The sequence below is a fragment of the Mizuhopecten yessoensis genome, unplaced genomic scaffold, assembly GCF_002113885.1.
Source record: "Mizuhopecten yessoensis strain PY_sf001 unplaced genomic scaffold, ASM211388v2 scaffold7901, whole genome shotgun sequence".
In the NCBI taxonomy this organism is placed as follows: domain Eukaryota; kingdom Metazoa; phylum Mollusca; class Bivalvia; order Pectinida; family Pectinidae; genus Mizuhopecten; species Mizuhopecten yessoensis.
Window position 1 is genome coordinate 532,058 of NW_018407279.1, and position 25,762 is coordinate 557,819.

General features: G+C 37.1%; 1 protein-coding gene across 2 annotated transcripts in view; it reads left to right on the forward strand.

Annotated features, from left to right (window-relative positions):
* The window catches only part of LOC110454497, a 63,546-nt gene that overhangs the window by 22,793 nt on the left and 14,991 nt on the right, over positions 1-25,762 (forward strand). The window contains exons 2-7 of one of the 2 annotated variants that reach the window (XM_021504012.1): positions 4,699-4,856; positions 6,417-6,461; positions 7,214-7,261; positions 9,676-9,747; positions 12,335-12,403; positions 25,454-25,513. In XM_021504012.1, coding sequence (XP_021359687.1) covers positions 4,730-4,856; positions 6,417-6,461; positions 7,214-7,261; positions 9,676-9,747; positions 12,335-12,403; positions 25,454-25,513 — 421 coding nt within the window. In that variant the 5' untranslated portion in view covers positions 4,699-4,729. The remainder of the gene's footprint in view (positions 1-4,698; positions 4,857-6,416; positions 6,462-7,213; positions 7,262-9,675; positions 9,748-12,334; positions 12,404-25,453; positions 25,514-25,762) is intronic. The other variant, XM_021504013.1, reaches the window with a different exon arrangement.

Below are 25,762 nucleotides of genomic sequence, written 5' to 3' on the forward strand. Positions count from 1 at the left end.
AGGTGTGCAACAAGCTATTTTTATCTCGACCGGAAGTCCAAGATGGCCGCTATGAATTTTTGAAATTTTTGGGAATTTAAAATTTCTAAAGGTGTTCGCTAAGGTTAGCCAATGTCACCTATCCTATTTTACATGTTTTATAGATATTTTCCAATGCATTCCAAATTTGGCATGTAGGTGTATGATGGTACCGCAAACACAACTATGACATCCGTTTTCTAATTAAACAAAATGGATGCCATATACTGGTTACTGATTGGTCGAAGCTCCGTTGTAGTTCGATTTAGTTCAAATTTTGTATGAATGTGTAATATGGCATTGCAAACTCAACTGCGACATTTGATTTCTAATTTGACAAAATGGCCATCATATACTGGGTTCTGATTGGTCTAAATATAGATGTTGTCTGATTGTCCCCGGAATCGGTACATAAGGGTTTTAAGTGATGCCGAACACAATGGTAACAATTTCGAAAAGCTCAGTTACCATGATAACGAAATGGAGGCCTCTGATTGGTCGAACTTTAGAAGTTGTCTGATTCTGTCCAAAATAAGGAAAAGGGGTTTTAAGCGATGCCAAACACAATCGTAACACTTTCGAACAACTCAGTTGCCATGGTAACGAAATTTGGCCCTCTGATTGGTCGAAATTTAAATGTTGTCTGATTCTGCCCAGAATTGGTGCATAGGTGTTTTAAGGGATGCAAAACACAATGGTAACAGTTTTGAACAGCTCAGTTGAAATGGAAACAAAATGGAGTCCTCTTATTGGTCGCAATTTAGCTGTTGTCTGATTTTGCCTAAGTCCAACAGGGGTCGTTGGGGGACTTCTGTAACGGCCATCCGTTACAATTAGTACTAGTTTAATTTAATATACTTCAGTAATATAATTATTATATAATTGATATTTATTTTAGATTTGAGCTCCATAATTTAAAAGATCACTATTTTTTTACAATAATTATAGCTCTGTTTCTATTTATGACTTCGTTGTCTCTTTTTAATTCACACTATATTAGTGTATATACTGTAAAGTACACTTTGCTACATTAGCATTTATGTACATTACACTATTATAGTGTCTTAACTTGTCTTTTGTAACACTTGTGTGACATTCAAGTGTGATATTGTAACGAACGGGTCCCTACGTGGGCGCCAATTGTAACGAACGTTACCTACACACTCGGGTTCGACTGCCGCTATCGCTTGCAGGTTCCATGGATTGTAAATAAAGTATGAAATAGTATTTAGGAAGCACAGATTGGTGACACAAACAACTTAGGCAGATATAGATTTCGCACGTTTATTGTACATTCAAACCTACCAGTATAACACGACACGTGGCGGCAGGTGGGTTTCTAAGTTTTACTAAAATTTAGTGAAATATACAGTACAAAATGACCCTGTCTAAAGCTCGAACGCACTCCACATTCGCGTGAGATACATTGTAACTAGTTATAAAGCACTCGACGAGATAACTCAAACACGTGCTCGAGAACATACGGCTATCACTTCCGCTCAATAGCTTTACCGTTAACCCTTCTATGTTTGCTACATTCCTTCACGTGAGCTAGAGGAGCCTACCGTCATAGAAACCATCACTGAATGCCCAAAACATATAGGGCGGAGAATGCTCAGTCACTACCTTAGTGCTATCAATAACATCACTCCTTCAAACGGTATGACAACCGGCAGGTCTCCCGAAAAATACATCAAAGTTCACCTCGCAATTTCCCTATTAGATTAACGCCATAGTACAAAAATACTACCAAAAACCTAACAATGGATGTTCAGTAAACATTTACAACCCCGGTTATAAATGATAACATACACTATATTAACTCCGTAAAAAATACTAAATACAATATATCAACCAAAATATACATGCTTGCGTGACAGCAAGTACACCAACATATCCTATCTCCGGCACACATAAACACATGCATGCATACATAACACACATGGATGCACGTCCCTTAAAGACCTTAGCTGTTAATAGGACGAGCTCGACATCATGGTAAAATAAACTTATTCCAAATAAGATACGGTTGTACGAGTTATTAATGACACTTTAGTATTTGCGGGATCTTACGCAAATTAAGTTTCCCTAGTTATTTTTTTGTGCATTTTTTACCTTCGAGACTGATCGGACTAACAACATAGCCATCTTGGATTTTGACATTTAAGGTTGGTTATCGCTTTTTCTCGTGAAGTACTGCAAAAGTCTTTCCTAAATATAATATTAACGATCCCTTTTGTGTCTCGTTGTGCATGTTTACTTTTGAGACTGATTGAAAAACAAAAAGGCCGACAGGTGGTCATCTTGGATTTGGACTTTTTAGAGCTATTTCTCTCTCTCTCTAAGTAAGTAATCGGAGGGACCTTTTTCAATTTTATATGTTTGTTCCCCTTTAAAAATATCACTTACCTAAATGGGAGTATTCCTCATAGACTTATTAAGTATTATGTACGATTTGCAACGTTTTAGCATTATGTATATATTTATTGAGTTCTTCTTATACAATGACATTTGCCATAGTGGCAAATATGAAATTTCGAGTTTGAAGTTAATGTACAAGATTTCAGTTGAGGATTTCCCGCATGATACTAAATGATAGTTTGGTTTTATTTTGTCAAACGTCCTATCAAGTGTGTTGTGGGTGCGCAGGAGGCAGTGCATAGTGTTGTTGATAGGACGTTACACAATCCGAACCAAACCAAACCTTCAGTATGGTATTTCATTGAGATAGCACTATACAGTCGGCTTCAGATCCGCGCTATCAAAAGGAGGCAATGCCACCAACATGCCCTGCCTCCGGCACACATACACACCTTCAGAACACACAGACTGAATGACCTTAGCTGTTGAAAGGATGTCAAGCTCTATAAAACCAAACCTTAATTATACATACCGAGTTGTGAGACAGATAAACAAAGTATGACCAATGTTCGTAACATCAAATATGGTATGAAGATGGATGCAAGGATTAGTTTAGTTTTATTTTGTTTAACATCCTATCAACAGCTTAAGTCACTCAAGGACGTGCCTCCGTTTGTATAACGCATGTGTGCTGAGGGAAGGGTATGTCGGTGTATCAGGATGCAATGGGGATACACAACCGATTTGTTTTGTCCAGCGTCCTATCAGTAGCAAATTCATATATTGACAGACCTCGTATATTAATTGTATTCTATTGTCCTTGAGGCAGGGTACATTGCTGTATCTGTCTCCTTACATTATCTCTTCCGCAATGAATACCCATCTGTAAGCAACCAGCACGATATCAAAACCAGTCACATTATACTGACAACGGGTTAACCATAAATGCTGAACGTTTAGCAGACAAAGTCTCAAGTGACCTATTGCGATCGCCTTTTGTTCGGCGTCGTCCGTCGTCCGTCGTGCGTCCGTAAACAATTTACATTTTCGACTTCTTCTCAAAAAACCCTGAACCAATTTCAATGAAGTTTGCATGAACCTTCCATGGACAAAGGTTAACAAAAATAGTTGCCGGTTTAGTCCCAAGACCCCAGGGGCCTGAGGGGCGGGGCAAAAAAGGGTCAAATTGACTACAATTTAAAAAAATCTTCTTCTCCAGATCTAGATATGGTAGAATCAAATACTCTTCATAGATGGAAGGGTCTTAAGGTGCTTTACCAAAATTGTGAATTTCTTGACCCTGGGGTGTCACGTTTCCCCCTGGGGAGGGGGTAAACTTTACTATAGTTTATAGAAGGAAATCACAATTTGGACCTCCATTTGTTTAATTTCCATTGGAAGTAATTCAATTTAGGTTAGCATTATCAGTATTAGGTAGCAGTTTGATAGTATGCACATATGAGCCCTGAATGACCCCCCGGGGCTGATGGGTGGGGCCAAAAAGGGATGAATTGACTGAAATTTCAAAAATCTTCTTCTCAAAACAAAGATATGGTAGAATCAAATACTCTTCATAGATGGAAGGGTCTTAAGGCGCTTTACCAACATTGTGAATTTCATGACCCTGGGGTCTCACGTTTAGCCCCCGGGGAAGGAGCGACTTTATTATGGTTTATAATGGCAAATGAAACTTTGAATATTACATGTTAATAACTTGATTGGAAGTATAACCTTGAGTTGACAGTTTGATACTTTGAAAATGTTGAGCCAGCCCTACCCCCAAGGGCTGTAGGGTGGGGCCCAAAGGAGTCAGTGTGCTTATATTTCTTCATTTTCCTTGTTTAGAATCAGAGGTGCTAGTTTCAAATACTTTTTAGCCTTATATCTGTATGCTAGATATTGAATAAGGTGGTTTTATTGTTTTTTGTCACTTTGAATAATATTTCTGTTCATGTTAAAAACAAAATCAACTCTCTGTATAAATATAGCAGGTGACCGTTAAGGCCCATGTTGATTTACGGGACATCTTCATTTAATTCATTAAGGGACTATCAACACTAAAAATAGACGTTCACAACAAGGAATACTCCAAACGTTAACTACGGTTTTAAAAGTATAGAAGACAAAACAAAACTCAAAAGCAAACGAAATTGTTGTAGAACAGGATACCATATTTTTTAGTATAAATCAGTTGAATGTAAATAATAACATTGATGGTGAAGAAACTGTCCCCCAACGGCGGTTATTTTTAAACGGTGCATGACACTTTGCTTTTATTGATATGTCTTACTAGTATTCGATGTCAAATATATTTTGCAGATTGCTGCTGAAATGCTATCATACACAACAGATGTATAGACCAAATCGATGGAAATCATGGAATTTCGGGTTCAGTGACATTCCAGAACGACCCTATTCGCAAACCAACATCAGTTCCGATTCTATATATGAGGATGATGAGGCTGCACCTGTCCACCGTAAGAATCACGAAATCAAATGGTTTTCCTTTCCAATAAGCATACATATTTTCATATAATTGATACATTAACTATTTCGGTAATATTGAACATTATTATTACAATGATTGGTTTGCAAACGAGTCCGCTGATGATGGGGCAAATAAAGACAAAGGCCAAATGCGAGGCATTGCCAAGTAAGGTGTTCCAGTTGAAAAAAATATTAGTGTTATTCGATGCTTGATTGGAGTTGGACGTCTTCGATAACATGAAGACGGGCGCCTAGGGAAACAACACCGAAAGGAAAATGTAGGGAAATTCAGAAAGGAAAGAATATTTTTCAAAGGGTTGCCATGAGGCCAGCAGAATAATTTTGGTTTCTTGGGCGTCGTCTTGGTAGTATAAAAGGAAGAAAACCCCTGACACTATTTAGGGATTGAAATGAGTTTGCTCTACCAAATTCAGTGTGATAAAAGTCCATTCTTTCCCCGAACCTGTAGAAGCTTTTGATATCCAACTCATCGATAATCGTATTTCTGTACCAACATACGAAATGGTAGCATTTTTGAAAATGTTGTCGTTTTGTTTTGTTTTGCAATCCATTGAAGTTACCATTGATACTAGTTTTATTGGGTTAAGTGCTTTACATAATTTGTTCCTCAAAGGTCGTGTCACATATGCGTTGATGTGCTCTAGAGAAAATATATTAATGTACTTGCCTTCCTGTGAAAGCGCAGATCTGATGTCGATTTCGAGTGATATCTCACTGTTATACCATGCCGACGCCACCAAGCAACATATTTCAGCCGGACACATTATACAGACAATATGTTAACGAGTTTTAGCGATTAGCTCAAGCTGAACGTTTAGCAGGAAAAAGAAACTATCATTTTAAAGTTACATTGTTGGTACTAGTCCTGGGACTGCAGTGGTGTGTTACAAAAGCAGGCGTTGTCTTTTCTTTATCTCCGACCTACAGGGATGTGGCCCTATCAGTGATTTCAAGTTTGAATCAACCTTTTTCTACGGCAGGATGTAACATTTCAATGAATTACTCAATAAGCATGTTACTGTTTAGTTATGATACACAAACAAGAGATCCGTAAGAGGGTTCCTGACGCCCACCATCGTACCATCTTTAAAGGTTTTAAGTAAAATTGGTATTTTCTCTGCATTCATCTGTTGGACTGAGTCATGTTTAACAGTACATGCACCTTATTGTAACTTTTGATCAAAGCTTCATACTGCTGTGTATGACATTGTTCTTTGAGGGTGATGCTGTCATTTGACCTATTTACTAGCTAAGTACTAAATGTGGAAAGGGGGGACCTAAGAGAAAGACCTGTCTTATGATTCTTGGGAAAAAGAGATAACAATCTTAAAAGAGGGACTTTTTCTTCATGAATGTGATTTCATATATGATTTACCTCAGAGTGCATGAAATTAATTCATATACTTGATGTTATAACTGTTGTCAAATAAATTTCAGTATAAACACTATTAAAAACATTCTCAGTTTCTCAGTGTGCCCAAATATTCCAGATGATATACACAAATAAATATATATTATACATCAAGCAGGTACTGCATTATCGCCAGGTTTGGGTGAACAACGACAGTCAAAAGGTGGGTATTAAATCATTACAAACAAGTACTAATTGTAATGGGGGATCATTACAGAAGTCCCCCAAACCCCCGCAGTTATGTTCGCAGTGCAAAAATAGACATACATATGACATTGGAGCAATATAGACCAACATTTATTTTTGACCAATCCGAGATGGTGGCGGCCTATGCGGCTTAATTTGTAGTCCCCTAATACCCATATACCAATTTCCATTAAAACGAACAATATCTAAATTTCGACCAATCAGAAGCCTCCGTGTGGTTGCTATGACAACGAAACCCATGTGGTTGAATTCGCAGTCCCCTTATACCAATTTTCAATAAAATGGAACAATTTCTAAATTTCGACCAAACAGAGGCCATGGCGGCCATCTTGGTTCACCGATTTGAAAATAAAAGGTCATTTGCACACACCCTGACCATGATGAACAATTGTGTTAAGTTTCATTAAGTTCCGTCCGATAGTTTCTGAGAAAAGTGTCGGAAACCTTAACGGCGGAAAGCGGAAGAAGAAGAAAGAATAATAATAATGAGAAGAATCGGTGTAAATGCTAATAGTACATTTGAGGGATCGTACAACATTACATGATGTGCAAACTATGTGAAAACGATCAAACTAAATTGGCGAATACCCGATATATTTACTATTGTCATATATATTTCAGTATAAACACACTTTAATATACATTTCTCAGTGTGCGCATGTATTCCAGATGATATGTACACAAATAAAAATATATTTTACATTCCAGCAGGTTATGCATCCTCGCCAGGTTTGGATGAACAACGACAATCGAAAGGTTGGTATGAAATAATTATGAATTATGTTAATATTACACTTTTGTGGGATCTTACAACGTTACATGATGTGCAAACTAAGTGAGGACGATCAAAATAAACTGGCCGATAAGAGCCTGCATACAATTGGTCGTATTTGTTTTTGTATTGATTAACGGCCCTTCGACAATGCGAATCATTTAAGGATTGAATCTTGCTTTGGTCGATTTCATGGCGTGATGAATTGAGTTGGTCTTGAAACAAATTTAATCACCCCATGAAATCGACCAAAGCAAGATTCAATCCTTATATTTGAATCAACGTTTTTTTCTCTCAATAATTGAAACTTGAGGAGTCAATTCTGATCATTTGTCCCAGGTTCTGGAGCTTGTGCAAGTCGACGTATTGACGTAATGTAAAAAAATAAAGTCCGTCATTGAAAGACCATCATACAACATGATGGTGTACGTTGATATGCCAAATTATGTAGAAACAAAACCATATTTCTGATGTCATTTAATTTTTGTTGATAAATTTATAGGATATCAAATAGGAGAACAATGTCTAGACGCGGTGCACATGCTCAGCTGCGAGTCTACGGCAGCCATCTTTTTACTAGCTCAAGAGTGGAGAGCCGCTAAATTTCCGAGGTTTTTCATCTTCTGGAATGTGAACCTTCTGTAATTGAATGTCGAATTAGACAGGAAACCAAACGTAGCTTGATATGGCTGTTCGACTGTATATCATATAAGACGGGACCACATGGATCTACCACAGTGGTTCGTTACAAATGTCTGAAATGCTATACTGCTGATCAGATATGAGTCACAACACATAAACATACATTTATACACATATGCCATACTGATATGGGTCACAGCACACATAAACATACATTTATATGATTGTTTATGTGTGCTGTGACCCATATCAGTCATTTGTAACAAACTCCTGAGTTGTTTTCGATTTGTACCGGAGGTTGCACAAGGCGGAATGGGAGAATTTCTAGGGCAGTACATGACTTGTCAATACCGCTAGTAACCGTGAGCTGATAATTTTTTGCTGGTTGATCGTTTTTGGTTGTTTGAACAATTTCTATTGTTGCTTCAATAACAAATGTTATCTCCCTTGGCAAAATCATACGCACAGGCAATGTTAATCTGGTCAAATTCATCGGCAAATGAAACAGGTTACATTTGTTAGTTGCTTTGAGTCCAACTTGAGAAGGAATTGAAATATTTAGGCCTACCCACTGCATGTATCGTAGGAGGCGACTAATGTGGTAATCGGAAAAGCGAACAAAATAAATCTGCTGCGCCCATTACAATATTTTGGATCTTTATCTTTCTTTCTACTTCTAACTTCTTTTCATTTACTAGCGCCTTGGTTGGCAACACCTCACGTTTGGCTTAAATGTTGAGCGTTAGCCCAGGTAAGGAAGGCAATGGGTTTTATTTGTCCTCAGGCCGGGACATACCAAAGTCCTTAAAAATGGAAGTTGTTATTCCCTGTTTAATGTTCAACATTAAGGGGAATGGCAACAACTGGTTCATCCGTTCTCAGTATAATGTGACCGGGTGGATTGCTGTGCTTGGTGCCTTCGGCATGGTATTTCAATGAAATAGCACAATAAAGTCGGCATCAGATCCGCGCTATCACAGGGGGGCAAGCACACCAACATACCCTGTCTCCTGCATACACACACGCAAGCACGCATAAACTACACAAATGGAGGCACGTCCTTAAATTACCTTAGCTGTTAATAGGACGTTAAACATAATAAAACCAAACTGTAAAAAGAGACATTCAAGAAAATAAACACATCAAACCAAACGTTATTAGCTTAAATATGTAAAGGATTAAAGAAATACATCAATATCGAACAAATTGACTGCTCAATATATCATATTTTATTGTAAAGATCAATAGAGTGTAAATAGTCATATATTAATTGCACAGAAACTGCATCGAATAATCTTTTCAAAGACGGTGTATCATAAAATCTGTCACGTATTTGTTTGAAATCGGCGCATTCAATCATAAAGTGTTTGACTGTATGGTTGATCGCATGCATGGCAATAAGGCTGGTCTTTTTTACGCAAAATATGGCCATGTGTGATGTAGATATGGCCTTATTGCAAATAACTTGCTGTTTAATTCTTCAGACCATTTATTTTGACAAATCGTTAAAATACATTTTGTTATAGAAGGTTTAAAATCAGAAAAAAAGGCAGTTTAATATCTTTTGGTTGTAGGTTAAGGGTTGTACGAGTGACTATGTTATTTATCTAATACGTAGTTGATCAGAACTCTATGTAAACCAGATATTCAACCAGGTACCATCGAAGCTGAACCTATATTTTCTGCAATATTATCTGTTTCGAACCTAACACCTTTAGTATTTACAAAACTTAAAATATATGTTCGTATGTTGCAGGATTCATGAAAAAAATTCTGGGATTTTTTAAACGGATCAAACTAGGCGGAAAGAAAAGGAGCGTAACCAAGGGTAGATATCTCCAATGCTTAACTATGACAAGGTAGTATCTACAAATGAAGTAAACTGTTGTGGGAATGCAAAGCATTTAATAATGTGGCACAATATATGTACAACAACAAAACTGCGCAAGAAACCCGGGCTACTGATGGACGATGAAAGTAAACGATTTTCCATATCTATCGTTACTGATATATAATGTGCGAAATATGTTTTTAAATTGATACATGTGCCACTTTGAGCGGACTTATTACTCCGGTGTCCAACATAATATCTGAAACATATATTTAATTGTTTTCTTTGATTTCCTTTTGATCTAATACAGCGTCAATATCGCTCACAGATTCTAATCGTCATTTAGAAATCAGATGCGTGATCCAATTCATCATCAGTGGCTCCATCTCGAATTAGATACGGTTGCATACGCGCATTAGTCCCTGATCGAAGAACGAAATGATCTCTATGGTTTCCTTTACAGTTATAATCAGTTGTTGCCTTAATAATAATAATAAAAATAATAATTCGAGGTTCTCATATATCGCTTTATTACAGCCTAGTTTGTAGGTAGTCTCAAAGCGGTTTACAAATTATTATCCGTGGTTATAAGGCCTTTGTAACCAGCCAATATATTTATCAACTCCCTGGGGAGCATACAGCAGGTGCTACCATTTCGGCGCTCACAGACAGCATTTAACAATTTTAGCACTGCCCAACCACGTACTCATTTACAGTTGAGTAAACTGAAACACGCTGAGTAAAGTATCTTACTCAAAGATACAACACAGTGCCGTGCCGTGACTCGAACCCGTAACCCTTTGGTCACGACCCCGGCGTCCTACCACTAGACTAACGAACCTCCTAAATGCTGCGTTAAGGAGGGGATCCGGCATTCGATCCGCGCTATCACAAGGAGACAATTACACCAACATACTTTGTCTTCGGCACACGTACACAAATATACGTTTATACAACACACATGGAGGCACGTGATTAAATGACCTTAAATGTTCATAGGACATTCAACAAAATAAAACTAAACCAACCTAGTGAGAAGGAAATCTAGAAAATCAATATTTGCAGTCAACAATTTTGCCTATTTTTACACACTTTTTCATACGTAATGCGGAAATAATTATATCGTTTGCGATTTCAAAAAACTACTGAAAAATCCAGGTTTACAGTTTAAACCCATTATCAATAAAAATGGGTCTTATACTTAAATCCAATCAAAGACAATTCGGCAGCCAGGAATAAGTATTGCACACAATGCATCGCATACTCTTGCGGTTCATCCCTGCAGGTCAACGATTGACTGAAGAAAATATCTGCTGTAACCTTTTGTTGTATTAATTTGTGAACGTTTGGGAATTTGTATATATTGAACCTATTCATTGGCTACAAAAATGCATAGCCATGTTAACGTAGTCGACAATAAGGCACTAAGGCTGAAGTCTTCATAGAAATAGAACATAAAGAGATTGACAAGTCTGGTGAGCTATTTTGATGACGACATCAACCTTAATGCTTTAATATTGACTACGTTAACCTGGTTATGTACCTTTTTAATAGCTTATGTACAAGGTCAATACATTTAATTTACATATATGTATTCCGATTTGTGATTTGGGTCTTTGAATATGACTTGCCAGAGGGTTGAAAGCTGGGGTGACTATTACATCTTTTAGGGAGGCTTGTTGAACCTTAAAGATCTGCGCTATCACAAGAATGAAATAATTTACGAACATATCACCTTAAGTACACACACAATGCAAACCAAACCACAATCTGCAGGTTCAGTACAAAGATTCCCTTTGATAGTACATCTCACAATTTCCTTTACGTTAGAGATTATATAAAGGGCGGTTCTCAGATTGTAGAGTTTGGTATGTTTGGTTTTATTTTGTTTAACGTTCTATTAAAAGCTACAGTCATTTAAGGATGTTCCGCTACGCAATCAACGTTAGGTCGCGTTTTGTTTCATGTAAATGTAAATCGTCAATTATCCCTTTTTATGCCCCCGCCATAAAATGAGGGGGCATTTAGTGTTGCCCATGTCCGTCCAATCCCGTCCCGTCTTGTCGCGTCGCGCCCCATCCATAAGCGGGGGCATTTATGTCTTACAGACATTTTCTAGTTTTCTTTCTGTAACATTGAACCAACCGTATCTGTACGTGCATGTCATCATGTTATAACAAATGTTATTCAACTGTAATACTGGACATGAATTATACTTGTTTAGAGAGGAGTATTTAATAAAAACGAAACGAAAAGGTATTTTTACCTAGTTTTTTTTAAAATAAGCCCCTACAGCCGGAATGTGGGGGTATTAGTTAGCCCATATGCGACAATTCTAGTTTGATTCCGGGAATTCCAGTGGCTAAGTAAATCATCTGATGTCTTTCAGTGGCTATATTTCTTGAAACTTTGGTATTTGTCATACAAAACCTTATTGACGATTAAACCATTTTTACATACTTATTTGTTAAAACAAAGTCCGGTGGAAGTTGACTATATCTTTACCAGTGTATTTTCTGCATTTTCTCTCCTCTTGTCTATTCGAAACATATTAAGATATCTGCATTGATGCATTGATATTCAGGTTTGGAAAACTGGGAGTTCAAATCTGCGTATAATACACCTGAAGTGGAACAGCAAGAATATACCTCATGTAAGTATGTGCATCTGGATTTAATGTCATGCTGATCAAATAGTTTTCAGGAGCCATGAAGTCTACATAAACATGTGGTAAGTAGTAGCTTGCAAGAATGATTTGTTCGTTTCACGTCATCGCAACAGCTAAGGTCACATAGACACGGATGCCTAGACACCGCCGAACTGACAGTAAGTGAGAAAACTGTAGACATTAATGCCATCCTAGTGTTGTTATGACGATTCTTTAGGTTGACACAACATTAGCCGCTTCTACGACATCATGCAGTTGCAGTGATTATTTCTGGATGCTTTATATATGACTCCTATTTCCAACGTCTGTGCAGCAAAAATTTGGTGCAAATGAATTGTCTAGAGAGACAACATCCGGATATTACGTCATGCAAAAGGAAATCATCTAAACATAGTTGTATATCAAAGCGAAGTTTCCAAAATCAAAGCAGCAAGGAGAGACCCATATAACTCTTTACCAAGAATATTTAATGCATGCATAATTTTACGATTCTTAGATTCAGTGTATCGGCAAAGTCTGTTAAATAGAAAGGAGATAATAATTTAAAAAATACTTTGAATAGATAGAACATTTATAATTCATTTCTTGTTTTATATATATATATATATATTTTTATTATAAAGCTTCAAATTTAAACGCGCACGTAACGGTCAAACGATGGAGCTGTCTTAATTTGCAAGCAGAGTTTATCTTATCAGTATTATCACGGAATAGGATTTAGACAATTCTTTAATTCTTTAATGTTAATTAAAACTTCATTAACAATTACCTTTTTCAATACAACACGACATTTCTTTTTACTTTTTATGACATAGGTCCCAAAAAAACCTAATCAGCAACGCAAGAATAATAACCATCGAGTTTTATACAACAAATTTTCCCAAATTTGCAGAGGGTGATACGTTTAAATAACTCATAAACTGTCTCGTCATGCAATCAACAATTCTTTTTCAATTTTTCGCAACCTGTACGATCCCTGCAGGTTAGGGGGTACAAATTAGCCTGCTGTATCAAACTGCATGTTTTAAAAGTGGTGAAATCTTGGAACCCTTGCGATGGCTTCCCTCTGAAAGTTCCGCTTACCAGACAATGAAGAATCTGAAAATGATTTTCAGTTCACAATGCGGCACTTGACTTGAGATCTGTTTCCTTTACTCACTCCCCTGTAATTCCTTTCTTTCCGGCGGCGTCTCCCTAGGCACCCACCTTCATATGACATTGGCTGTGTCGACGACGTGAAACCTTCAAACAAACAAAAAAATGAAGATAAATAATCATATTTTGAATTACATTTTATATATGTATATGTATATATCTTTATATTCTAGATATAAACATTTGTTTAAAGATGTCCTTTTGTATCGTATGCGCAAAAACTAAGGTAAAAGTTGAAAGTGGATTTTGGGGATACCAAAAGGGGTAGGGTAAATCATAAATATAATTTGCTGTTTTTGAAAACATGTGTAAATTAAACAGGCATATATAAAAGAATGAAAAATGACAATCGTCACTTAAGGATTATTTAAATAAAACGGAGGGTTAGGTCAGGGGGGTATTTTAGGTCATTTTCAAATGAAAAGTGTTTTGTTTTTTCAATAATTTCCTTTCTAATTTATATTTTGACTCCTTTGAGTACAATTACGTAAAATTCATAATCACTACACACTTTCCTTTTGTTTTATACTGAGTTATGGCTTCTGGACACATCTCAGACTTGGCAATTCCAAATACCTTTCCATCTTAATCGAATTTAAACCTGCATGACACCCTTTATAAGCTATAAAACGCACTTTATGTCAAACTTGTACCTTATTTTTTGCGCATGTGATACAAAAGGACATCTTTGAACAAATTAAGGAGGTGAAAATCCGAATATACCAGGGCCCAAAAAAGTGCCTTATAGACACTCATCCTTTAGCAAATGTTTTATATATGAATGCATTTACGACTATTCAAAGGGTTTTAGACACGATTTTTAGGTTGTGCATTCGGATCTGCATGTTACCCGTTTAAATGCTATTAGTAGTAGCCCGCTCCCTTGACTGAAATTATAATGGGTTGAGCGGTGACGTTATACTGTGACATCACAAATGACATGTTGGCTAAACCTCGACAGGTAAATAATATGATGCGTGCCTTATCCCTCTCAACTTTTAACAACAGACAGAACACCATGTTTTATCCTTATTATTATCATCTGATTTGGAAACATATGCTAAGAGGTGGAATGCGTTCGAGCACCATTGTACAGAATTACCTACCTGGTTTATAACGACTTACGTCGAATACTTCACAAGCCGCGAGCCTCAGCGTTGAAACAGTCAGTATTTAATTCAAATTATACACACCTTTACGAACGTAATGATAAATTAATCCCATCCTTTGGCGTACGGTTTCAAAAATTACTGGAATCTTCAAATTTAGACCCACAATCAGTCGACATTGCTACAATACATGATATACCTGATATTCCACCATGGACACTTCAGCTACTCCAAATAAATTTAGAATTACACAATTATGAAAAATCTCGCACTCACCCGGTTCAATAAAAGAATTTTTTTCAGAGTACATCTTAAGATTTCCTTTACACATGATATTTATACACCGACAGTTCTAAGGTCGGTGATGTGTCTTTTTCCTGCCGTTTACTTGATAATGTCTCTATTCTCACAGCTGAAGCAACTGCACTACGTCTAGCTTTGGATGAAATCGAAAATAATAAAACAAAAAAAGCTTTTATCTGCTCCGACTCTTTGTTACTACAACAAAGTATCAAAAACCGGAATTTAAACAACAATCTCGTACACAATATTGCCCTTCGTATAAACAGAATTTTAGTTTTCTGTCGACTGATCTTGATTCGGATTCCCGGCAATGTCGGAATAAATGGAAATGAAAAAGTAGAAAGAGCTGCTAAGGCAGCACTTAACCTCAATAAGAAAGATATTAAACTGCCTTAATCTGATTTTAAACCTAAAATAGCGAAATTTTAGCTTACCTGGCCCAAAGGGCAAAGTGAGCTTATGCCGTGGTGCGGCGTCAAGGGGTCAATATTTTAATTTAAACAACTTCTTCTTAATAACCAAGAGGCATAGGGTGATGATATTTGGCCAGACGTAAACTGGAACGAAGAGCTACAGATTTTGTTCAAATACATGACCTTTACCTGTTTTCAAGGTCACATGGGTCAAATATGTTAAAAACTTTTATCAACTTCTGAATAACCAAAAGGTCCAAGGTGATGATATTAAGTCGGAAGGATGTTGGGATAAAGGGTTACCAAGTTTGTTTAAATGAATGACCTTCACCTATATTCAAGGTTACAGGGATCAAATATGTTTTAATCTTTAAACAACTTCTTTCTGTATAACCAAAAGCTTCACGGTGATGAAATTTGGCCGTAGCATGCAAGGATGAAGGGCTACGAATTTTGTTCAAACAAATGACCTCCACCCATATCCAAGGTCACAGGGGTCATTGTCTTAAAAACATTTAAACGACTTCTTCTGAATTACCAAAATGTATAGGGTGATAATATTTGGCCAGTAGCATGCTGGGATGAATGGCTACCAAGTTTGTTCAAATGAATGACCTTCATCCATTTTTAAGGTCACAGGAGTCATTGTTTAAAAAAATAAAATAAAAAATCTTCTAAATAACCAAGAGGCCTAGGTTAATGATATTTGGCCAGTAACATGCTAGAATAAAGGACAACTATGTTTGTTCAAATGAATGACCTTGACATATATTCAAGGTCACAGGGGTCAAAAGCTTCAGGGTGATGAAATTTGCCCAGTAGCATGCAGGGATGAAGGGCTATCAATTGTAATTGTCTTAAAAAACATTAAACAACTTCTTCTGTATAACCAAAAGGTCAAGGGAGATGATAAAGGGCTAATAAATGTGTGTAAATGAATGACCTTCACCAATATTCAAGGTCAAAGGGGTCAATTGTCTTTAAAAGTCTTAACACAACTTCTTCTGAATATCCAAGAAGCCTAGTATAATGATATTTGACCAGCTACATGCTGGGATGAGGGGCTACAAGGTTAGTTAAAATAAATAACCTTAATCTATTTTCAAGGTCACATGGGTCAATTGTCTTAAACAATCTTTATACAACTTCTTCTGAATTACCAAGATGCCTAGAATAGTGATATTTGGCCAGTAACAGGCTGGAATGAAGGACTACCAAGTGTTTAAATGAATGACCTTAAAATATATTCAAGGTCACATGGGTCAAACGCTTCAGGGTGCTGCTATTTGGCCAGTAGCATGCAGGGATGAAGGGCTACCAATTGTGTTCAAACAAATGACCTTCGCCCATATTCAAGGTCACAGGACTCAATTGTCCCTAAAACCTTTTAACAACTTATGTATAACCAAAAGGTCAAGGGTGATGCAATTTGGTCAGAAGAATGTTGGGATGAAGGGCTACGAAATTTGTTCAAACAAATGACCTTCACCAATATTGAAGGTCACAGGGGTAAATTGTCTTAAAAACCTTTAAACAACTTCTTCTGTGTAACCAAAATGTCCAGGGAGATTATATTTGGTCAGAAGGACGTTGAGATCAAAGGCTAACAATTGTGATTAAATGAATGACCTTCACCAATATTCAAGGTCACAGGGGTCAAATATGTTATAATCTTTAAACAACTTTCTGAATAACCAAAAGCTTCAAGGTGATGCAATTTGGCCAGTAGCATGCAGGGAGGACGGGCTACGAAGTTTGTTCAAACAAATGACCTTCATCCATTTTCAAGGTCACAGTGTCAATTGTTTTTAAAAATGTTTACACAACTTCTTCTGAATATCCAAGAGGCCTAGGATAATGATATTTGACCAGCTACATGCTGGGATGAAGGGCTACCAGGTTAGTTAAAATAAATAACCTCTATCCATTTTCAAGGTCACATGGGTCAATTGTATTAAAAACATTTAAACGCCTTCTTCTGAATTACTAAAATGTCTAGGCTGATATTTGGCCAGTAGCATGCTGGGATGAAAGGCCACCAAGTTTGTTCAAACAAATGACCTTTGCCCATTTTCAAGGTCACATGGGTCAATTGTCTTAAAAAATCTTTCCACAACTTCTTCTGAATTACCAAGATGCCTAGAATAGTGATATTTGGCCAGTAAAGGGCTGGAATGAAGGACTACCAAGTGTTTAACTGAATGACCTTAACATATATTCAAGGTCACATGGGTCAAACGCTTCAGGGTGATGATATTTGGCCAGTAGCATGCAGGGATGAAGGGCTACCAATTGTGTTCAAACAAATGACCGTCGCCCATATTCAAGGGCACAGGGCTCAATTGTCCGTAAAACCTTTGAACAACTTATGTATAACCAAAAGGTCAAGGGTGATGCAATTTGGTCAGAAGGATGTTGGGTTGAAGGGCTACCAAATTTGTTCAAACAAATGACCTTCACCAATATTGAAGGTCACAAGGGTAAATTGTCCTAAAAACCTTTAAACAGCTTCTTCTGTGTAACCAAAATGTCCAGGGTGATTATATTTGGTCAGAAGGACGTTGGGATCAAAGACTAACAAGTGTGATTAAATGAATGACCTTCACCAATATTCAAGGTCACAGGGGTCAAATATGTTATAATCTTTAAACAACTTTCTGAATAACCAAAAGCTTCAAGGTGATGCAATTTGGCCAGTAGCATGCAGGGAGGACGGGCTACGAAGTTTGTTCAAACAAATGACCTTCATCCATTTTCAATGTCACAGGGTCAATTGTTTTTAAAAATGTTTACACAACTTCTTCTGAATATCCAAGAGGCCTAGGATAATGATATTTGACCAGCTACATGCTGGGATGAAGGGCTACCAGGTTAGTTAAAATAAATAACCTCTATCTATTTTCAAGGTCACATGGGTCAATTGTCTTAAAAAATCTTTACACAACTTCTTCTGAATAACCAAGATGCCTAGAATAGTGATATTTGGCCAATAACAGGCTGGAATGAAGGACTACCAAGTGTTTAAATGAATGACCTTAACATATATTCAAGGTCACATGGGTCAAACGCTTCAGGGGGATGATATTTGGCCAGTAGCATGCAGGGATGAAGGGCTACCAATTGTGTTCAAACAAATGACCTTCGCCCATATTCAAGGTCACAGGACTCAATTGTCCCTAAAACCTTTAAACAACTTATGTATAACCAAAAGGTCAAGGGTGATGCAATTTGGTCAGAAGAATGTTGGGATGAAGGGCTACCAAATTTGTTTAAATGAATGACTTTCACCTATATTCAAGGTCACAGGGGTCAAATAGGCTATAATCTTTAAACAACTTCTTTCTGAATAACCAAAAGCTTCAGGGTGATGATATTTGGCCAGTAGCATGCAGGGAGGATGCGCTACGAAATTTGTTTAAACAAATGGCCTTCGCCCTTATTCAAGGTCACAGCAGTCAATTGTATAAAAAACATTTAAACGACTTCTTCTGAATTACTAAAATGTCGAGGCTGATATTTGGCCAGTAGCATGCTGGGATGAAAGGCCACCAAGTTTGTTCAAACAAATGACCTTTGTCCATTTTCAAGGTCACATGGGTCAATTGTCTTAAAAAATCTTTACACAACTTCTTCTGAATTACCAAGATGCCTAGAATAGTGATATTTGGCCAGTAAAGGGCTAGAATGAAGGACTATCAAGTGTTTAAATGAATGACCTTAACATATATTCAAGGTCACATGGATCAAACGCTTCAGGGTGATGATATTTGGCCAGTAGCTTGCAGGGATGAAGGGCTACCAATTGTGTTCAAACAAATGACCTTCGCCCATATTCAAGGGCACAGGGCTCAATTGTCCGTAAAACCTTTGAACAACTTATGTATAACCAAAAGGTCAAGGGTGATGCAATTTGGTCAGAAGGATGTTGGGTTGAAGGGCTACCAAATTTGTTCAAACAAATGACCTTCACCAATATTGAAGGTCACAGGGGTAAATTGTCTTAAAAAACTTTTAACAACTTCTTCTGTGTAACCAAAATGTCCAGGGTGATAATATTTGGTCAGAAGGACGTTGGGATCAAAGACTAACAAGTGTGATTAAATGAATGACCTTCACCAATATTCAAGGTCACAGGGGTCAAATATGTTATAATCTTTAAACAACTTTCTGAATAACCAAAAGCTTCAAGGTGATGCAATTTGGCCAGTAGCATGCAGGGAGGACGGGCTACGAAGTTTGTTCAAACAAATGACCTTCATCCATTTTCAAGGTCACAGGGTCAATTGTTTTTAAAAATCTTTACACAACTTCTTCTGAATATCCAAGAGGCCTAGGATAATGATATTTGACCAGCTACATGCTGGGATGAAGGACTACCAAGTGTTTAAATGAATGACCTTAACATATATTCAAGGTCACATGGGTCAAACGCTTAAGGGTGATGATATTTGGCCAGTAGCATGCAGGGATGAAGGGCTACTAATTGTGTTTAAACAAATGACCTTCGCCCATATTCAAGGTCACAGGACTCAATTGTCCCTAAAACCTTTAAACAACTTATGTATAACCAAAAGGTCAAGGTGATGCAATTTGGTCAGAAGAATGTTTTGATGAAGGGCTAGCAAATTTGTTTAAATGAATGACCTTCATCCATATAAAAGGTCACAGGGGTCAACTATGTTATAATCTTTAAACAACTTCTTTCTGAGTAACCAAAAGCTTCAGGGTGATGATATTTGGCCAGTAGCATGCAGGGAGGATGCACTACGAAATGTGTTTAAACAAATGGCCTTCGCCCTTATTCAAGGTCACATCAGTCAATTGTATTAAAAACATTTAAACGACTTCTTCTGAATTACTAAAATGTCTAGGCTGATATTTGGCCAGTAGCATGCTGGTATGAAAGGCCACCAAGTTTGTTCAAACAAATGACCTTTGCCCATTTTCAAGGTCACAGGGGTCAAATATGTTAAAACCTTTCATCAACTTCTTCTGATTAACAAGAAGGCCCCGGCTGATGATATTTAGCCAATAACATGCTGACAAGAAGCACTACAAAGTTTGTTCAAGGTCACAGAAGTCAAATATGTTAAAATATTTAAACAACTTCTCCTGAATAACCAAAATCTCCAGGGTGATGATATTTCCCCAGAAGCATGTGGGGATGAAGGGCTACCAAGTTTGTTCAAATGAATGACCTTCATCCACATTCAAGGTCAAAAGGGTCAATTGTCTTGAAAAGCTTTAAACGACTTCTTCTGTATAGCCAAAAGCTCCAGGGTGAGGAAATTTGGGCAGAAGGATGTTGGCATGAAGGGTTACCAAGTTTGTTCAAATGAATGACCTTCATCCATATAAAAGGTCACAGGGGTAAATTGTCTTGAAAACCTTTACACGACTTATTGCGTATAACCAAAAGCTCCAAAGTGATGATATTTGGCCAGTGGCATTCGTGGATAAAGTGCTACAAAGTTTGTTCAAATGAATTACCTTCATCCATTTTCAAGGTCACAGGGGTTAATTGTCTTAAAAACCTTTAAACGACTTTTTATGCTTAACCAAAAGATCCAGGGTGATGATTTTTGGCCAGAAGGATATTGACATAAATGGCTACCAAGTTTGTTAAAATGAATGACCTTTGCCCATTTTCAAAGTCACAGGGGTCAAATGTCTTGAAAACCTTTAAACGACTTCTACTGTATAACCAAAAGCTCAAGGGTGATGATATTTGACCAGGATGATGTTGGCATGAAGTGCAACCAAGTTTGTTCAAACAAATGACCTTCACTCATATTCTAGGTCAAAGGGGTCAATTGTCTTGAAAACCATTAAACGGCTTCTTCTGTATCACCAAACGGTCCAGGGTGATGATATTTGGCCAGGAGGTGAATGGCTACCAACTTTGTTCAAATGAATAACCCTTGCCCATATTCAAGGTCACAGGGACCAATTGTCTTTAACACCTTTAAACTACTTCTACTGTATAACCAAAAGCTCCAGGGTGAGGAAATTTGGACAGTAGCAGGCGTGTATAAAGGGCTACCAAGTTTGTTCAAATGAATCACCTTCATCCTTTTTCAAGGTCACAGGGGTCAAATGTCTTGAAAACTTTTTAACGACTTCTTCTGTATAACCAAAAGCTCAAGGGTGATGATATTTGGCCAGGAGGATGTTGGCATGAAGGGCACCCAAGTGTGTTCAAACAAAAGACCTTCACTCATATTCTAGGTCAAAGGGGTCAATTGTCTTGAAAACCATTAAACGACTTTTTCTGTATCACCAAACGGTCCAGGGTGATGATATTTGGCCAGGAGGTGAATGGCTACCAACTTTGTTTAAATGAATAACCTTTGCCCATATTCAAGGTCACAGGGATCAATTGTCTTGAACACCTTTAAACTACTTCTTCTGTATCACCAAAGGCTCCAGGGTGATGATATTTGGCCAGTAGCATGCGTGTATAAAGGGCTACCAACTTTGTTCAAATGAATCACCTTCATCCATATTCAAGGTCACATGGATTTATTGTCTTGAACACCTTTAAACGACTTCTTCTGTATAACCAAAAGGTCCAGGGTGATGATATTTAGCGAGAAGGATGTTGGCATGAATAGTTACCAAGTTTGTTCAAATAAGTTATCTTTGCCCATATGCAAGGTCACAGGGGTCAATTGTCTTGAAAATCTTTAAGCGACTTCTTCTGTATAACCAAAAGCTCCAGATCGATGATATTTGGCCTGAAGGATGTTGGCATGAAGAGCTACCAAGTGTGTTCAAACAAATGACCTTCATTCATATTCAAGGTCACATGTGTCAAATATGTTGAAATCTTTAAACGACTTCTTCTGAATAACTAAAGCATACATGATTGCTTGTTGATTTGAATGACCTTGACACACACACTTTCATGGTCACCAGGTCCATAGTGCATAAATCTGTAACAGTCATCTTCTCAATAAACAAAAGGTATAAGGTGGTGATATTTGGCAAGTTGCATTCTGGGAGGAAGGGCTATGCAGTTTGTTCAACTTAATGTCCATGTTTGATTTTAAAGGTCACAGGGGTCAAATGTGTTTTAACAGGTTCTTCTGAATGACTTGAAGTGTACACACTTTTTTTTTGCCTGTAGCTTTTTTTATTCCTCTGTTAAGGTTACAATTGTGAGATTAATACCAGGTAAGCGATGCAGGCCCATTGGATTTCTTGTACAATGTACCCTCTATGAAACGTGTATTTGATACAGTTTCTGTGCAATCAATATATGATTAATTACATTCAATTTATCTCCATAATAAGATGTTATATATTTCATAAACAATTCGTTTGCTTTTGATATATTTTGACATCTTTTACACATTTTAACCTTTTGTTTCTGGTTTTGAGGGATTCATTTTTTGTGAATGTCTATTTTTTAGTTTTAAACATATTTGACCCCTGTGACCTTGAATATAAATAAAGGTCATTTATTTGAACAAACTTGGTAGCACTTAATTTGAGCATGTTACTGGCTAACTATCATCACCCTTGGCCTCTTGGTTTTTCAGAAGACGTTGTTTAAAGGTTTTAAACATATTTGACCCCTGTGACCTTGAATATAAGTCAAGATCATTTATTTGAACAAAACTGGTTGCGCTTTATTTCAGCATGTTACTGGCCAAATATCATCACCTTAGGACTCGGTTATTCAGAAGAAGTCGTTAAAAGTACAGGGGTCAAATATGTTAAAATCTTTAAACAACTTCTTCTGAATAACCAAGAGGCCTAGGGTGATGATATTTGGCCAGTAAGATGCTATTCAAGGTCACAGGGGTCAAATATGTTTAACTGTTTGACTGTCAAGAATGGGTTTGGCTCCAAGGTAACAGAACAGGTAAGTAACAATATGATGAGTGACCGAAGTTTTATATGGCCTGTGCCTGACGGGTAGAGCTGATATGTGATACCGTATGACCGTTATGAAAATACAACTGGACGGTTAGTATTTTCCATTCGGTTAGGCCTATAGCCCATTCACCTAGATTTTCACACCCGAGGGAGAACTACGGTAAAGGTGTATGAACAAAGAGGCTATGTTTACCTGTATACGGGACTGTGTTGTAATTTTACATGTGTCGATTAAAAAACATCGAAAACACAATTTCCAAATTCAAGACAGACAGGTAAGCTCATGCTTAAAAATCAAGTTTATATGTTTGAACACGAAACCTTTTATATTGTTAAGCCATTCCTCAATTTACACCCAACTACGATTGGTATAGCACAACGTTCGTCCATCGTGCGCACATTTGCGCACGCAATACTCGTCCACTTTTGTATTGTTCGCACATCGTTCACACACCGTGCACTCATCGCACATCGTGCACACACCGCACATCTTGTAATGTTGTGCGATCCCACAACTGTATCGTTAAATATCATTGAATTAAATTCCACCTGTTGGAGAACAGTGTTTTTGATCAAAATAAACTTGATCAATAATTTTTTTTCCCATTTCTCCACATACATTTGTATCAATATATATATTCTGATTTTAAGGTCACATTGTTGATATGAAAGAGAGATAACTCAATTTAAGTTGCCTTATCACAGAATTTTCAATTTTCACTATTCAACTTTTTTTTACCAACTATTTTTCCACATGAAATCGGTTTCATACACAAAATAATTACCTTGAGTATTGATTTTGATGAAGTCAAGTTATTAGGAAAAACTAATATTTTGAACATATTCTAAAATATATGCTGGTGGGATGGTTCAATTTATGACGCAGACATATGTTTGGTTAGTATTGTTTAACTTCCTATCAGCAGCAATCGTCATTTAAGGACGGCCTCCCCTGTGTGCAAGATAACATAGTTGATTTTGACTTTCACTTGACCAAACAACAAGTTTCTATCTCACATAGTCAAGGCATTTTGACTGGGTTGACTCCCCTGCAGGCTCAGTGAAAGAATAGGCCGGCTGTATCCCAATACATGTCGTAAAAGCCGACTATTGTGGACCCCTGCAGAATCGAGGGTTTTCTTCTGTGACATCTGCTAAGGAAGAATTCAAAATTGATCTGCTGCCCCCATTGTAACAATTAGGTTCTTTGTATTTTCTCTCCACTTCTAAAAACTTTTTTGTTTCCTAGTGCATTGCTTTTGGTCTTAGAATTGAGCGTGCGCCAATGTGGGGTAGGTAATATGTTCTGTCCCAAGGACGGGACATACCAGTCCTTAAAAATGGTAGTTGTTTTTCACTGCTTAACGTTCAGCATTTAGGATTATCGCAAAAACAGGTTCATCCGTTGTCAGTTCAATATGACGAGGCGGAATGCTGTGCTGGGTGCCTTCGGCATGGTATTTCAGTGAGGAAGCACTCTAAATTCGGCATCAAATCAGCGCTATTGCAATGAGGCTTATACATAATTATAGTCTGCCTTCAACACACCTTCAAACAAGCCACCATACATTACACACATCGAGACACGTCCTTAAATGACCTTAACAGTTAACAAGACGTTTAATATAAATAAAAAAGCAAACCAACCAAATGACTTGGTTGAAATATGATCTTGAACGATGTCTGAAAAAGTTCTGATCTTGTCTTTCATTTGATCAAAAGAAATATCTTTTACAAATGTACATGTTTTATAAGTTCACATATTTTGATAACTATTAAGTTGCAAGCAGACAGACATATGGCCAGAGTCGGAGACGTATCTGTTCTCGGAAATTATACGCACAAATGGATCGGACTAGCGACAGATAAATCAATATTAGAAGTCGTGTCTAAATCCCTTTTACTGTATAAATACCACGATCGGTGAAAGATGGATAATGGAATATTTCAATGACATAGTTGATTTTACGCTCGATTAATATTGGCATTACATAATATTTAACCAAATTTGTTCATATTCCGCTAAATTTTAGAACGTCGTGATAAATTAATCAAATTCAAATTATTAGACAGCAATCGTTATTTCTAATTGTGTATAAATGTTTGTCATTATTATCTTAAACTGTTAAAATGATTTTTGTTTCATTCAATAATTTTCATCTATATTAAAGATAAAGACAACCAAAAGCCAACCCGTCCTCGATCGTATCCCTTTTCAGGGGCAGAAAATGGTGAGTGTGTGTATATTTGTGAAACAAATGCATTGAAACATGCAACTGAAAAATTAATCATGTAAGACCGTGCAGTATGTGCAGCTGACTTTACACGACTTATAAAAAAACATTATTAGTGCCCTCTGACGGCAGGGCAGCTGCTCGAATTTCCCGTCTTTCCCAATTTGTATATATTTATCATCCATCTGAAGACGAAAGAAACTGATTAAGGGGATAACATACTGAAGCCCACACATTTTGTAATGT